Raw genomic sequence first — 15,784 nt, forward strand, 5'->3', positions numbered from 1 at the left:
GGTCTTTTGTTGTTTGTAATAAACTCCTTTCAACCACCCCTGTTATGTCATATTATGTTATGATATGAACACCTGCATCACAGGTGTTCATATCATAATATGTTGACTTTTTAGTTATACAGATATGTTCTTGTAGACTCCTTCAAATGCTTGGCTTAAGAATGCAAATGAGAGCAGCGCCTGGGTGATTCAGTTAGTTGTGTCTGACTCTTGATTTCTGCTCAGGTCATGAACTCACAGTTGCTGAGTTCGAGCCCCGCATAGGGTTCTACGCTGGCAACATGAAGCTTGCTTAAGATTCTTTCATCTCTTTCCCTCTCTCTCATCCTGTCTCCCGCTCACAGTCTTTCTAAATAAATGAATAAAGCTAACTTAAAAAATACTGATGGGAATATTTAAGATTTTTTAATGTTTATTTTTGCCAGAGAAAGAATGAGCAAGAGAGGGGCAGAGCAAGAGGGGGACAGAGGATCCCAAGTGGGCTCCACACTGATAGCAGTGAGCACTAATGGGAATATTTTAAATGTTCTGATAGCTACAAAGACTGTGAGCATAGTTTAAATAAAAACAGTCAAAATTGCATTGCCATTTTATTAGTTATTTCCTGTAAGGACCAAAGAATTTGGTATTTAACTGTGTTTTCAAATTTAGTATTTCAAATTTTAATACTTTCTGAAAACTAAAATTTCATAAAAAATTTCCACATTGCGTATTTCATGCTTTTAAAAATATGGCTGTTATGATTTATTGCTACAGCTTATGTTATTTGAAAATGCAGTTAATATTTTCTTGTTGAACTGTATTTCTTTTCAAATATCAACTTAATAAACTGTTACTACATCTATTCTGTCATAAAGAATAGGTTTTTATATTTTTTCAGAACTGTAAAATTTTCCTGCTAGTGTTTTTGTTCCTTTTAAAGCAAACAATTTGTACATAAAATTCCTTACGGAAACTAGCTAGTTACCTTATATCATCTATTTTCTTCTAGGTATTTAATCCCTAACATATTGTTCTGAATTTTAGTAGTTATTTCTACGTATGTCATTTTTATGCAAAACATACGTAAAGCTTTCTAATAGAGTTCAGTTTTTGAGAGCATAGGTTCAGGATTCAATGACGTCTTAGTTTGAATTCCTTCTCTACCATTGCCTATCTGTGAAACTTTGGAGAAGTAATTTCATCTCCTTAACATCAGTTCTTGGGGTGCCTGGGTGGCTCAGTCAATTGTCCAACTTGGACTCAGATCATGATCTTGCGGTTCGTAAATTCAAGCCCCGCGTCAGGCTCTGTGCTGATAGCTCAGAGCCTGGAGCCTGCTTCAGATTCTCTGTCTCCCTTTCTCTCTGCCCCTCCCCCACTCACACTCTGTCGCTGTCTTTCAAAAATGAATAAACGTTAAAACATAAAATTCTTCATCTGTAAAACAGGGATGATAATAATTCTTATACAGATTTATATTCTCTTTTATATTCTTCCTATTCTCTGTTGCATATAATCTGCAACTACTTTGTAAGAATTTGTCAATTATTAATGTCAGTTTGGGGTTCTGCTCTAAATTTCAGATAACTTAGGATAGTTACTTCCTGACCATGGCTATAACTTAATACTGTTAGTGACTGACTACGTGCTGGTAATGATAAAAGGCATTCTTGGATTGTGTGCCATTCTATTTTGTTAGCACAGATTGGATGCTACTTAGGGTTATTGGATATGTTGGGCAAGGAGGAGGACCTAGCAGGATTTTAGTTCTATGTGACTGTTTTACATGCTTAAAAAAATTGTACTATTTATATTTAGTTCCTGAACAACAGCTGCTTGATATTGAAGATTGCGATCTCAATGTGGTGAGATTATGTTTTCAAGTTTTCCTCCCTGATGAACATGGTAATTTGACAACTGCTCTACCTCCTGTTGTCTCTAACCCAATTTATGACAACCGTAAGTACTTTATTTTCTTATATTTGTAGCATTAGCTTATGGGGTTTTTTAGTTTAATTTTTTATAGTATTTTGGCAATTAGAAAAAAGTATGATCATTGTAAGAAAAATTCAAATATTACTAAAATAATAGGAATAATCTTCTCTGATCTCCTCCTTCTCCAAAGATAATCACTATCCTCAGGTACATTTAACCAGTTTCTTCATATATATTCACAATATATTTTTGGCAACTTTAAAAAAAATCACAGATCCTTTAAAAAAATTTTTTTTTTCCTCTTAGCAATATATCTTTAGCCTTTTCCCCCTTTAGGTACCTTATTCTTTCCAGTAACTGCATATTTCTTTATATGGCTATATCACATTTTGTGAAATCATTACCTTATTACAAGACATTTGGTTTGCTTCCTTCTTGACTTTTTTCTCTAACAAATTGTACTTCAGTAAATATATCCTGTATGTGCATATTTTATGCAGATGTGTCTCTAGCATAATTTTTTAAAAGTAGAAATGTTGGCAAATGCTAGATCAAAGGATATGGATATTTGTAGTTTTAGAAGATTATGAAATTGCCCTCGAAGTTTGTGTGTGTGTGTGTGTGTGTGTGTGTGTGTGTTTGCTTTTATATGCATCCACTCATGGTATATGACTGCCTGTATTGCATGTAGAAGCATAGTGGAGCATAGGCCTATAAAGGTGGATCAGAGTATCCTCATCATGGAGAACTTTGAATTGCCAGGGAGAATTATTGAAATTGTATTCCTATACATGTCAGTATGAAATTGCATTGCTCTAGAGTTATAGTCATGATGTCATGATTGAAGAGATTAATCTGGTGACACTGTGTAGGATGGATTGAAAGAATCCGAATTTAGAAACAGGGAGATTTAACTAGAGGACCTGTTATTGCCGAGAAATGAAGTCACAAGGCTCTAAACCAGTTTGGGCAATGTAGTTAAAAAGGAAAAGGACAGATGTGGATTATTAATGTTTTTAGTGTCCTTAATTTATTTATACACTAAAGCTTTTATCTGTCCTGTAAGTTGTTTTCCTAGAATTCTCACCGTAAAAAACGAGTAAAAAATATTACTAATTTAAAAAAATCCTTTATGTTTAGGTGCTCCAAATACTGCAGAATTAAGGATTTGTCGTGTAAACAAGAACTGTGGAAGTGTCAGAGGAGGAGATGAAATATTTCTACTATGTGATAAAGTTCAGAAAGGTATTTATTTGTTTGTTTCATTGAATTTAGAATATACAGATCTTCCTGGGCTTACAGTGAGGTTACACCATGATAAACTCACTGTAAATTGAAAATAATCTTAAATTGAAAATGCGTTAATACACCTAACCTGCCAAACATCATAGCTTAGCCTAGCCTACCTTAAACATGCCCATAACACTTACATTAACGTGCAGTTGGGCAAAATGACCTAACACAAAGCCTATTTATAATAAAGTATTGAATATCTCGTGTAATTTATTGAAAACTGTACTGAAAGTGAAAAACAGAACAGTTGTATCAGTTGTTGACCCTCCTGATCAGGTGGCTGACGTGGCTTGCTGCCACTGCTCAGCATCTTCAGAGTATTGTACTGCATATTGCTAGCCCAGAAAAGATCAAAATCTGAAGTACACTTTCTACTGAATGCATATTGCTTTCACGCCATCATAAAGTCAAGACGTTGTTAAGTTGAACCATTGTAAGTTGGGGACCATTTTATTTCATATTTATTTAGAGAGAGAACACGTGTGGGCAAGCAGCGGAGGGGTAGAGAGAGAATCCCAAGCAGGCCCTGCGCTGTCAGCACAGAGCCCATCACAAACCATGAGATCATGACCTAAGCTCAATTGACTGAGCCACCCATGCGCCCCCAATCTGTACTTTAGATTAATAGATGGATTTTGTTTTCCCATTGCTATTTCTTTGCTTTTGTATTCACTAGATGACATAGAAGTTCGGTTTGTGTTGAACGATTGGGAAGCAAAAGGTATCTTTTCACAAGCTGATGTACACCGTCAAGTAGCCATTGTTTTTAAGACTCCACCATATTGCAGAGCTATAACAGAACCAGTAACAGTAAAAATGCAGCTGCGGAGACCTTCTGACCAGGAAGTTAGTGAATCCATGGATTTTAGATATCTGCCAGATGAAAAAGGTAGGATTTCTTGATGGTAAGGTTTTATACATTTCTTTCATTTTTTTTTTTTAACGTTTACTTATTTTTAAGTAAAATAAGAGAGCACAAGCATGTGGGTGCGAGTGAGGAAGGGGCAGAGAGAGGGGGACAGAGAGGATCCAAAGCCGGCTCCACGCTGACAGCACAGAGTTCAAAGCTGGGCTCAAACTCACAAACTGTGAGAGCATGACCTGAGCTGAAATCGGATGCTTAACCAAATGAGCTACCCAGTCACCCCAATATATATTTCTTAAAGTTAGTTCTCCTAATAACATTTTCTTATTAGATACATTTGAATACAGTAGTGTTTATTCATGATTTACATTTTATTTCCTGAAAGTTTTCAGCTGATTTTTTACCAATTGATCTTTATGCTCTTTTGCATCTCTTTCTTTAGAAAGGAATCTGGAATAGTTTCAAAGTATCCGAACTGTTCATCAAAATTTATTTTATATTTGAGGTTCTGTTTTTGTCCTTATCATGCCCTTTTTATAGATGGAAAACTTGCCACTCAGAAACTGGTCTTCATTTTGGTTTGGTCCTTAATCTGCCCTTATTGTGTTAGTTGACATTGTTGACTTATAGGTGTTATAAGAAAACAAGATGAGTATTATACCTTTTACTGCTGACTTGGGACACATACTGCAATACTTACTAAATCCATATTATATATATATTTTTAAAGCATTTTCTGTATGGGAATAAAACACCTATTTAGTTGTTGAAGGAGAAGCAGCACAATCCTATGATGATTCACATACTTTCCTGCTTTCTTTTTAACCAGATACTTATGGCAATAAAGCAAAGAAACAAAAAACAACTCTACTTTTCCAGAAACTGTGGCAAGATTGTGGTAAGAGTATTTTGGATTGATTTGTATTTAAATAGATTTGGGGGTTTTTACTTTATCCCATTTTCCAAATTTTAACTGATGTTATTTTTAAAATTGCGTTTAATAATGAAAAAACTTTATCACAACAGTTAATTTTCCTGAAAGACCTAGACCTGGTCTAGGATCAGCTGGAGAAGGACGATTCATCAAAAAAGGTATTTCATCCCCTGTAGACTATTCCTTAAATGGTCAAAAGATCAGTGCTTTGCACAGTATATTGGAATTCCATTCTTAAGAATGAAAACTGCTTCTTTGCTATTTTCCATTCCCACAAATTATTTCATGCTTTGGATATTAAATGAATTGATCTCCATTTAAAGTCCTGTTGGAAACTATGATTATGTTTTGGGGATTCATTGTTTGAGAAATTACATTTGTTCATATGGTGGTAATTTTACTTAATTATGGTGTGTCATGGAAGAAGTGGTTTGGATCTGGCGGGTCACTTATCTTTAAAGTTTTACTGGGACACAGCCACGCTCATTTGATGACATATTGTCTGTGGCTGCTTTTTTTGCATTACAGTGGCAGAACTGAGTAGTTCCAACAGAGGCTGTATGGCCCACAGAGGCTAAAATATTTGGCTGTTTATAGAAAAAAAGTTGTGAACCTCTGGTTGAGATCATTCAACCAGGGTTATTTAATTAGAAGTCTTTCGTTCCCCTTAACATTCTTAAATGAGTGCTTTTTCCTGGTTGAGTATGTATAAGCAGTCATATACTATATAAATAGATACAGAATCCTTAATTTCTTTCTGACTGGGAATTATATGGTACTTTAGAGTTCTAGCTTAATAGATCTTAGCAAGTTATGTGGATTTTTCAATCATCCCTAATGAGCATTTCCTCCATCCCTCCATTTTCTCCTAAAAATAGTGAATTTGAAATGGTTTTGGCTAGATTCCCATTACCTGAAATTCTGATTTTTTTTTTTAATGCTTTATTTTTTAAAGTAATCTCTACGCCCAATGTTGGGGCTCGAACTCACAACGCCAAGATCAAGAGTCACATGCTCTATTGACTGAGCCAGCCCGGGACCCCTGAAATTCTGGGATTTATTTTTCACTTTTCAAAAATACCTTTCTAGGGCCTCAGAAGCTAGATTTTCATATTTAACTGGAGTGAAGTTAACTATGCCCAAATAACTTACAAAATTAAAGGTATTTGTAAAACAGTATTACAGAATGCAGCTTTAGACTCATGTCTAAAGTGCAATTTACTATTTTTATCTAAACTGTTACATCAGTGTCCTTGAAAGTTTTCTTTATTAGTGTGTTTATGCTATTTTAGAGATATTTTTTATACTTTTATTTCAGTTTTGTAAAAATGTATTTTCCTCCCCACAGAATCCAACTTTTCTCATGGTGCAGTTTTGACAGATATGTCCAGGACCTCAGGCATTTCAAGCCAAGCAGACTCCTACTATTCCTCGTCTGTGTCCATCTCGAGTGCGTTGTCACATCATACTTCAGCCATACCTGCAATGGTATCTCAGCCTTCAAGCTGGTCTTCAGGGGCCCACCCCACCTCACGCTCAGTCAACACAAATCCACTGAGTAGTTTTTCAACGGGGACACTTTCCTCTAATTCACAAGGTGTCTCACCATATCTGGAAATACCTCTTGTGAGTGATTTGAATGCCTCTAATGCTTGCATTTATAACAATGCTAATGACATAGGCAGAATGGAAGCATCATCCATGTCATCAGCTGATTTATATGGTATTTCTGATGCCAACATGCTACCGAATTGCCCTGTGAATATGAATGACAGCATGAGGGAGTCTGATAATCCAAGACTTGTGAGCATGAATCTTGAAAACCCCTCATGTAATTCAGTGTTAGACCCGAGAGACTTGAGACAGCTCCATCAGATGTCCTCTTCCAGTCTGTCAGCAGGCGCCAGTTCCAGTACTACGGCTTTTGTTGCACAGTCCGAGGCATTTGAGGGATCTGATTTCAGTTGTACAGATAACAGTATGATGAATGAGTCGGGGCCATCAAACGGTACTAATCCAAACAGTCATGGCTTTGTTCATAGTCAGTATTCAGGTATTGGCACTATGCAGAATGAGCAATTGAGCGACTCATTCGCGTTTGAATATTTTTAAGGTAACTTGTGTGATTTAAATGGTTACTCAAGATTTAAATCCTTTGACATGTTTGTAACCATTTTTATGTTACCTATATAGATACAGTATTTTATATTTCTCTGAGACTATAACATAGGGTTTTGTTTTGTTTTTTATTTAAAAGATGACAGTTCAAAACTTCTTTATCAGAGAGAAGTATAAAACTTTGGGGATGTAGGGCCTTCCTCTAACAGGCGATCTTGGCTCTGGAGCTCCTTGTTTAGCTGGCAGAGAATTTGTCAGGATATAATGAAAGATGAATCTTCAGTGCTGAAGCTACAGCTTGAAAGAGAGGGATGAAATCATTTCCTAACTTCAGGAAGAGGAGGAAAAATTCCAGCATTTACAGAAGACTTTTGCTTCAAAGAGTAGATAAATCTACACAGACTGAACTTCTAGGCTAGGATGCCCTATAGAGTCTGACATCCAATGAAGGTTTATTAAACTAGCACATACTTCAGCTTAGGCTAAATCATTATTTGACATGAGTGTATAAAGTACATGTTAAATATTGAATAAAACCAATTTTCCCGTTAACCCCCCCCCCCGCCCCCACACACACAACTTCGGGTATATTGAATATAAAGCTAGAAAGTACCATAAAAGGACAATTCTGAAATGGAAATTTAAAAGGGCCTGTTTTTTCTTTTGAAACATGTGACCTGATGCTGTGTGCAGTGCGAATTCTGTCTTTAGAGTCCTATCCCATTTCCCCATGACAGAATGAGAAGGTGAGAGAGAGCAAGGCTCTAGTTTTTCCAAATATACTTTTTTATACTTCTTTTATATTGTATTAATGTATTCTTAGGTAAATGAATTAACTGATATTTGCTTTTAAGCAAATTTAAGGTGAAACCTGTAATGACTATGTCATTGGAAAAATGAATTACTTATTATTTTTGAGACCCATGGGCCAAGGTGACCCCTAAGGGGTTTTCTGGAGTTTCTTAGATTTTTTTTTTTTTTTTTAGAGAGAGAGTATGAGCTGGGGGAAGGGGCAGAAGGAAAGAGAATCTTAAGCAGGCTCCACACTCCTTGTGGAGCCCAATGCAGGGGTTGATCCCATGACCCTGGGATCATGACCTAAGCTGAAACCAAGAGTGGGATGCTTAATCAGCTAAGCCACCCAGGTGCCCCTGAGTTTCTTAAATTTATATGTAAATCAAAAGTCTTTAAAAATTTAACTTGGACAGAAGGGAGTTGAAGTGAGCTTTCAAGGCAGGGGAAGTTCTCTACATTTCGGTCTTAAATCCCTACCTTTAGAGTTGCTTGTGATTTTAGCTTTACATCCATGTCTTTAAGGTGAAGAAGTTTCCTTAGACCTCTTTCTTGTTTCCTGACTCACTGTGATCTCATCCAATTTCGTGCCCTCTTCCTAAATTTTACCCTTAGACCTATCCCCTGACCTCCAGACTTGGAGCTTACATTATGCATGCAAAACTGATTATTTGACATCTCTGCTCAGAACCTAATTAAAGCTCAGACTCGACATACTAAAACTGAGTTCTTGATCTTCCCTCCCAAATTTGCTTCTCCTTCAGTCTTCCCCAACTTAGTAATAGTAATGCCATGCTCCTAAAGTTGCTCAGGTCCAAAACCATGGAGTCATCCTTCATTTTTTATCTCCCTAATCCAATCCGTCAGCAAATCTGGTAGGCCCTGCCTTCAGAATATATCCAAAGTTCACCACCTCTTTTGACCTCTACTATCAACTTCCTGTTCTAAGCCACTATCGTATCATCTCCTGCCTATAGCCTCCAAAAACGCTCCTACATCCTTGTGCCCCTACTGTCTATTCTCCCAAAAGTAGCCAGAATAATTATTTTTAAAAGAAGTCAAATTGTCAGTCATCTGCTCAAACCATCCAGTGGCTCCCTACTCCCACACAGAGTAAAGACCAAAGTCCTTAAAATTAGCAGGCCCACACTCCCTCTCCTGTCTCATCTCTTACCGTTTTCTTTTCCTCATTCAGCTCCAGGCATTTGGAGCCTCCCTTCAAAAACACCACTTATACTCATCCCTCAGACTCTTTGTGTTTGGTGTTTTCTCTGCCTTGCCTGTCTCTCTCAGATACATGCGTGGTTCACTTCTTAACATCCTTCGGATTCACTCAGCTGTTGCTGATCAAGGCCTTATTCAACTATCTACACATGAGCACTCCATGCCCCCTCTCCCTTATATTGGTCTATGGTACTTATCAGGATCTGACTTTACTAAGCATTTGTTTATTGAATCCCCAGTTTGTGGAATAGTGTCTGCCTCCTATTAAGCACCGAGTTATTTCAAAGTACTACTACTAGAACTTTCAAAGTGTAGTACTAATAGAATGTTCAAAGTATTATAGAACTTTGTTTTTTGAAAGACCAGCTCTAATTATTAGATGCTTAGGATTTTTTATAATTCTGTTTAATGTGACATGGGGTTTATGTCTGAATCATGTACCTTCAGGTCAAGGATTAATACTGGTAATCCAAACTGTTTGAAAGCAGAGCAATCCCAGTGGCAAAATGATGGTAGAATTTAGGCAGTAATAGTAGTTGTGATGGAATTGTCATGATGCTAAGTAAATAGCTTGTCAAAGACTTAGTCTCTTTTACAACCAGAATCTCCCATAAATATTGAGCATGTTCCGAGCTAGAAACAGTGTGTCATTTCACTTACGTAGTGTCCAAGCAAACCAATAAAGTTTATTGGAACAATCAAAATGGGAAATGTGTGGATGTCATGTAAATAAAAATTCCGAGTGAATGATCCTGGGAAATGAGAAGGCGAGCAAGATAAATCTTGACTTGAGGTCTGGATAGTTTAGGAAGCAGAAGAAAAAGAGTAAACACACTTAAGTACCATTAATATTTCTCAGAAATTTGATTTCAAATCAAAACATTTGTTATGTAACTTTAAAAACCATAAGCATATAGCATGCTTTAGAAGTACTTAACCAGTAAGTGAGGAAAACTTGGAAGGTATAATTCCTTTTTTATTCAAAATATGAACCCAGGATATCTCCAGATAGTGGTTCTGAGTTTTGTTTTGTTTTTTTTTTTAAAGAGAATCCTATAATTTTATATTAATTAGCACTGGCAAGCTTAAACACAGACAGTTAGAATATCTAAGTGGATTTTCATTAAATAAGCAATTGACTTGTTTCGCAGTTTTGGATTTTTTTCTGTGTAAGCCGCATTAAGATACTGCAACATCTGTGTTTAGAGTATTTCCAATGGATTTCTCATTTTTCAGGTGCTATTTACTGATTGTAGAATTTATTTTATAATTTAAAAAGAATTTGGCAGCCAGCTTCTCCTTGATCTCTAAATGTATTTATGCTCTCACACGTAGTTTCCAAGGAAAAGGTGCCCTTCTGCCTTTCTAAATGAACTCTACTTGTACCTTGGACTGTCCTATCTCTCCCGTCTTGTTTTTGTGTCCTCATATCACCATTTAGTGCCGGTTTTCTTTGTATAAATGTAGTAAATGTCTTCTCTAGTCTAAAAAGAAAGGAAACAAAAATCTTTCCTACCAACTTCATGCCCTTTCCTTCACATCTGGGCTTTGGAAATGCTTTCAGCCTCCCATTTCCTCAGCTCCCATTCTTTGGCTTACTGTTTCATAATATTCTGGGGAGAGGGCCAGAGTCACTGTCCTTGTCAAATCTAGTGTCTTTTTGTCAGTCCTCACTCTGCCTGACCTATTCATAACCTTCTTCCCTATTGGCCACTCCCTCCTTGGATGCTCCTCCCCGGCTTCTGTGGTAGATAAGATTCTCCGAGGCTGACATTTTTTCCAGTCTCATCCCAAGCCCTCATTTGGTGCTATTTTTCCCCCGGGTGGCCTCATCAATGCCCACGATTTCAGCTTTCTCTCATGCTGCCCACACTTACCTTTATAAACTGGCTCCCCCTTTGGATTCTCTACTTTCATTAATGGGATTGCCATTTACCCTGCCACCCAGAATAGTTAATAGGAACTCCAAAGTCACATTTTATTCCTTTTCTCCCTCCCTCACACTCATACTTAGTCATCTGGTCTTTTTAATTCTGCCTCATAAAAATGACTTGCATTTTTCCCTCCTTCCTTCCTAGTGCTTTCTTAGTATAGGTCTTCATTTCTTTTCCCCAACAAGAATCTTCTGTATACTGTGGTTAACAATAATACCACATTCTCCTTAAGCCCTATTATGTAGCTGGCATTCCTTGAAAAATCTCTCAGGCTGCCAGGCCTCCATGCCTTTAACATACTCACTTGTCCTCTGCTCTTCGGCAACAACATGTATCCTTTTTTTTTTTTTTTTTTAAATATAAAAATCTGTATTTATTATAGTTAGCATAAAACATTTTTTGCATCAATTATTGTTGTAATTTAGGCTGAATAACTCCAGCTATTTGGCTACTGTACCGAAGTCCTCTTTTGAACCTACAACGAAGAGCCTGTGATAGTTATGGAAAGAGTTACCATAGCAACCTATATTGATGTCACAAGCTCAGTCTTCTGACTTCATTGCATAATGTAGTAGCAACTGGGTTTGCAGCAGAAACACCCTGCTAAAGAAAAGTACCTTGGTTCACAGCAAAGAGGACAAAGGAAAACAGCAAGGTATAGGGAGTTGAAAGAAAGGAATTATTAATGCCTTGTAGTAGGTAACTAGCTCACAAAAATGAAGAGGACACTTTGAAATTAAAAAGCATATAGGGGCACCTGGGTCGCTCAGTCACCCGGGTGGAACCTGGGTGGCTCAGCGGACCCGGTGGCATCCGGCTCAGGTCATATCATGGGTTGGGGGGTTTGAACCTTGTGTCAGTCTCCACACTGACTGTCCAGAGCCTGCTTGGAGTACTCTCTCTCTGCCCCTGCACCGTGTGGGTGCTCTCAAAATAAACAAACTTTTTTTGAAAAAGCATATAGCTAGAGTTTTTTATTTTTTGAAATAGTAATGGGTAAAGGATATGATTGATGTCCTAATCTTAATTTTAATAAAAATGTGGAGAACTCTTACATCAATATGTCATATTATATAGCTAGATCTATTTAAGCATGTTTTTGTATGTCTCAGTGAAAGATTATATCTGTTAATGAGTATTATGCTTCTTACACTGGGTACATTAAATCATCAGTGTTTATTTTACCATGCAAATATTCATCCTCATTAGAATACAAATAAGTGACATGGCTTTGCTCATTTAAAATACAATAAAAATTTGCAATGATATCCTTTTTTAGACAGGCCTGATCTTTCCATTGGAGCCTAAAGCCTGTTCATTATGTCAGTTGGGTCTAGATTTCTATCATACAGTGAATTTCCGAATTGAGATTTTGGAACTTGAAAAGGCATTTACACTAATAAACTTCCTCACCAGAAACTAAGCAACACATATCCTTTAAGACTGGGCTTCTCCTCCGTGAAGCTGAGTCCTCCCCCAGTTGAGACACAGTTCGGTGCGTGCGCCTGTCGCCGAGATCCTCTCAGTCAAGTACAGTCCTTAAAGGTGTGTCTCATTTGGCTTTTGGACTCTCACTTGGCACCATCTGTGGCATCGTTGGTACTGAATAAATGGTAGCTATTCATTAAAGAGGGAAGGATAAAACTGACAGAGGATTATAAAATGTGGACAAGGATATGATTTTTAAGGGGAAAGGTTACTTAAGCTGGTAGGAAAAGCAGTGATGCCAAGATTACCCAGCTTGTGAAATACTTTACTGTCTGCTTCCTATACTGTCAACTGTATTAGGTAGAAACTTTAATAGTTATTAGGATTGTTTCACATCTCTGACCTTGCTCCTTTTCTCTGCTGTATGTGGCAGTTTTAATCTTCTAGGCATTTCTTCAACACCGTACCCTTGCACAGACACTCCAGTATTAATGTAATAAATCACATAGCACATTTTTAAAAGTTTATTTATTTATTGGGGGGGGGGGCAGGGAGAGAGGGAGACAGAATCCCAAGCAGGCTCTGCGCTCAAACTCATGAACCGTGAGATCGTGACCTGAGGCAAAATCAGGAGTCAGATGCTTAACCGACTGAGCCACCCAGGCACCCCTTTTTTCCCTCACAGAGCACATTTTTGTTATGTCTAATGTGCAAAGCACAGTGTTAGGTGCTAGAAATGAAACAGGTGATGGAGATAAATCTCCTGCTTTCACAGATGTCAGTCTTTTTCTTTTAAGAGGTAAAATACTCTGCAAAGTACAGAAAGTGGACTAGTTTTAAGTGTACAGCTTGATGAATTTTTACGTATGTAAACAATCATTTCCAGTATCCCAGAAGTTTCCTCCATGCCCTTTCCAATGTACCTATATCTCAAAACCACTATTCTTATTTCTGTCATCAGAACCTACTATTATAATGGCCTTTTAAATTGGTAACTGGGTTCCTCTAAAAGCTGGGTTGTCAGTTTTAAACCTAATGTTTCAGAAAAAAATTTGTCCATGTTAAGAGAGACTTGGAATTGGTGATCTAGGCTGCCCGGTAGTGCCCAATAACTTGTTATATAATAGGGGATTAAAGAAATTGCCACGTGATGTTAAATAGCATGGGAAAATGGAAAGAGTAGGGATTTTTTTTGTCGGAACATCTAGGTGTGAATTTTCAGCTCTGCAACTTACAGGTTATGCAATATTTAACAAATCATGCCTTCTGTGGGCCTCTCTTCAGATATAAAATGCAGATAATACCTTCTTTACCTACCTCACAAGATGTGTTGTATTAAATAAAATAATGCACAAGAAACTAGTGCTAATGAAATATTAATAAACCAACATCTATGTGTATCCTGTGGCCCTGAGTAATCTCTAAATCCAGACATTCCTTCTAATATATGGCAGAGTGAGAACTATGGAGTAGATTCCTTAGTAGGAACTCTGAGATGGGTTTCTCTTTAGTGACCACCTGTTGTGCCCAGATCTGGAGGCTGTTCATTTGGCCTTACTTTTAACAGAACCATTTTCTACCATATTCTGTTATATAGCAAACCTAAGATCATTTCCAGTTCTGAAATTCTAGGATCCTTAATTTATTTGCCAAAGTTGATTATGAGTTGGGAGTTGTAGCACTATCTTCCTACAAGGGAGCCTCATCATAGCTAACGAAGTTGCCACTGAAAGATTTCTGATCGTTTCCCCACCCCCCCCCCCCAGGGGTTGAGTATGAAAAGGGCAAAATTAGGATGCTTTTCGTAGCACACAGAATAAAAAATTTCATGCTATTTAACATAAGCCCAGGAGTGGGCAGCTAATGAGAGCGAAATATATGGTCTGTGTCTGATCTTATGCCTTTGTCTAAGATTTAGTCAAATTGCTATTTTAACTAATACATCTTAGCAGAATTTAAAGGACAGACTTAAAATCATTGGATAAGATTGAATCTCAAAAGTAATTGTAATTTTTTTCATGATACAAAAGTATAGGTTAAGAAAAAACCTTTATGTCCCCACTACTGTCACTAATAAATAAAACACAGATAAAAATTTTAAACATTCATTTCTCCTAAAGATTTTCTAAATATGTTTCATTTCGAAATGTCATATAGCTTTAGGAAAAAATACCACCTGCTAGTAATTATCTATTTAGAGGGGGTAGAATTTATCATTTGTCACTTACCACTCATTTCCACTTCAGTTTACGATTGGACTTTCAAAAATTTAAAGAATCTTAAATGTTTAAAGAATTGAAAGAACTTAAAATTTTTCCTTAAATAGTTATGTGTGAACAGTAATAATTAGTAAATAATGGTGCTTCAGTAAATCGAGTTTTCAGGGATATCAGCAGAGTAAATAAAATGTGTTTTTGATAAAAGTAAACATCTTGGCTGTTTTTCTTATTACATAATCAAAACAGTGTAGCTTTGCATAAAATGTAGTAATAGAGAAGATGGGAGTATTTGGGGATCTACTTATGGAATTTAGTCTCAGGAGACTTCATTGGGAACATGGTACAGTCTAGACAAACCCTTTATATGTCTTATGTTTTAAAAGAATGTATTAAAGGGGCACCTGGGTGGCTCAGGTTGAGCATCTGACTCTTGATTTTGGTTCTGGGAATGATCCCAGCACCATGGGATCGAGCCCCACGTCAAGCTCCATGTTGAGCATGGAGCCTACCTAAGATTCTCTTTCCCTCTGCCCCTCCCCTGCTTGTGCTCTCTTTTTCTTTCTCAAAAAAATAATAAAATGACTTTAAAAGAATGTACTTAAAAATGGTGTTAACTAATGAATTACCCTTCTTACGGGCTCTAATAAATTTGAAGGCACTGTAAAAAGTGGTTTTTGTTAAGTTCTCAGGTATTCAATTATTTATGTTAAATGTCACATCAAGATGTAATCATTTGTAAAATGTCAAGATGCTTTTTGTTGTACAGAATATTTTATTACCTTTGTAATATCTTTGTATACAGTGATTTTTTTTTCGTGGTAATAAATGGAAAAAACTCAAAGACTTAAAATTTTGTTGTCATTTGACTTAAACTATTGATGAGATTTTGTTATTTATAGCATCCTCCTTGGGAAAGGTAGTTTGGTTGCTTAGAAACATTAGGCATTTTTATGGAAAGCTATAGCTGAATATACCTGCATATGTAACTGTTCTGTGAAATGATAATTTTTGTAGAGTACTAAAATGCATTTTTAAAAGATTTTCATTTTCTGCCTTCCTG

At 36.7% G+C, this 15,784-nt stretch overlaps 1 protein-coding gene across 1 annotated transcript in view; it reads left to right on the forward strand.

The window, feature by feature from the left end:
- The window catches only part of REL (REL proto-oncogene, NF-kB subunit), a 42,282-nt gene extending 26,708 nt beyond the window's left edge, over positions 1-15,574 (forward strand). The window contains exons 5-10 of the mRNA XM_049651525.1: positions 1,801-1,941; positions 3,058-3,162; positions 3,887-4,099; positions 4,905-4,973; positions 5,102-5,167; positions 6,358-15,574. Coding sequence (XP_049507482.1) covers positions 1,801-1,941; positions 3,058-3,162; positions 3,887-4,099; positions 4,905-4,973; positions 5,102-5,167; positions 6,358-7,121 — 1,358 coding nt within the window. The 3' untranslated portion in view covers positions 7,122-15,574. The remainder of the gene's footprint in view (positions 1-1,800; positions 1,942-3,057; positions 3,163-3,886; positions 4,100-4,904; positions 4,974-5,101; positions 5,168-6,357) is intronic.
- Positions 15,575-15,784: the final 210 nt, after the last annotated feature.

Source organism: Panthera uncia, assembly GCF_023721935.1.
Source record: "Panthera uncia isolate 11264 chromosome A3 unlocalized genomic scaffold, Puncia_PCG_1.0 HiC_scaffold_11, whole genome shotgun sequence".
NCBI classification, from domain to species: Eukaryota; Metazoa; Chordata; class Mammalia; order Carnivora; family Felidae; genus Panthera; species Panthera uncia.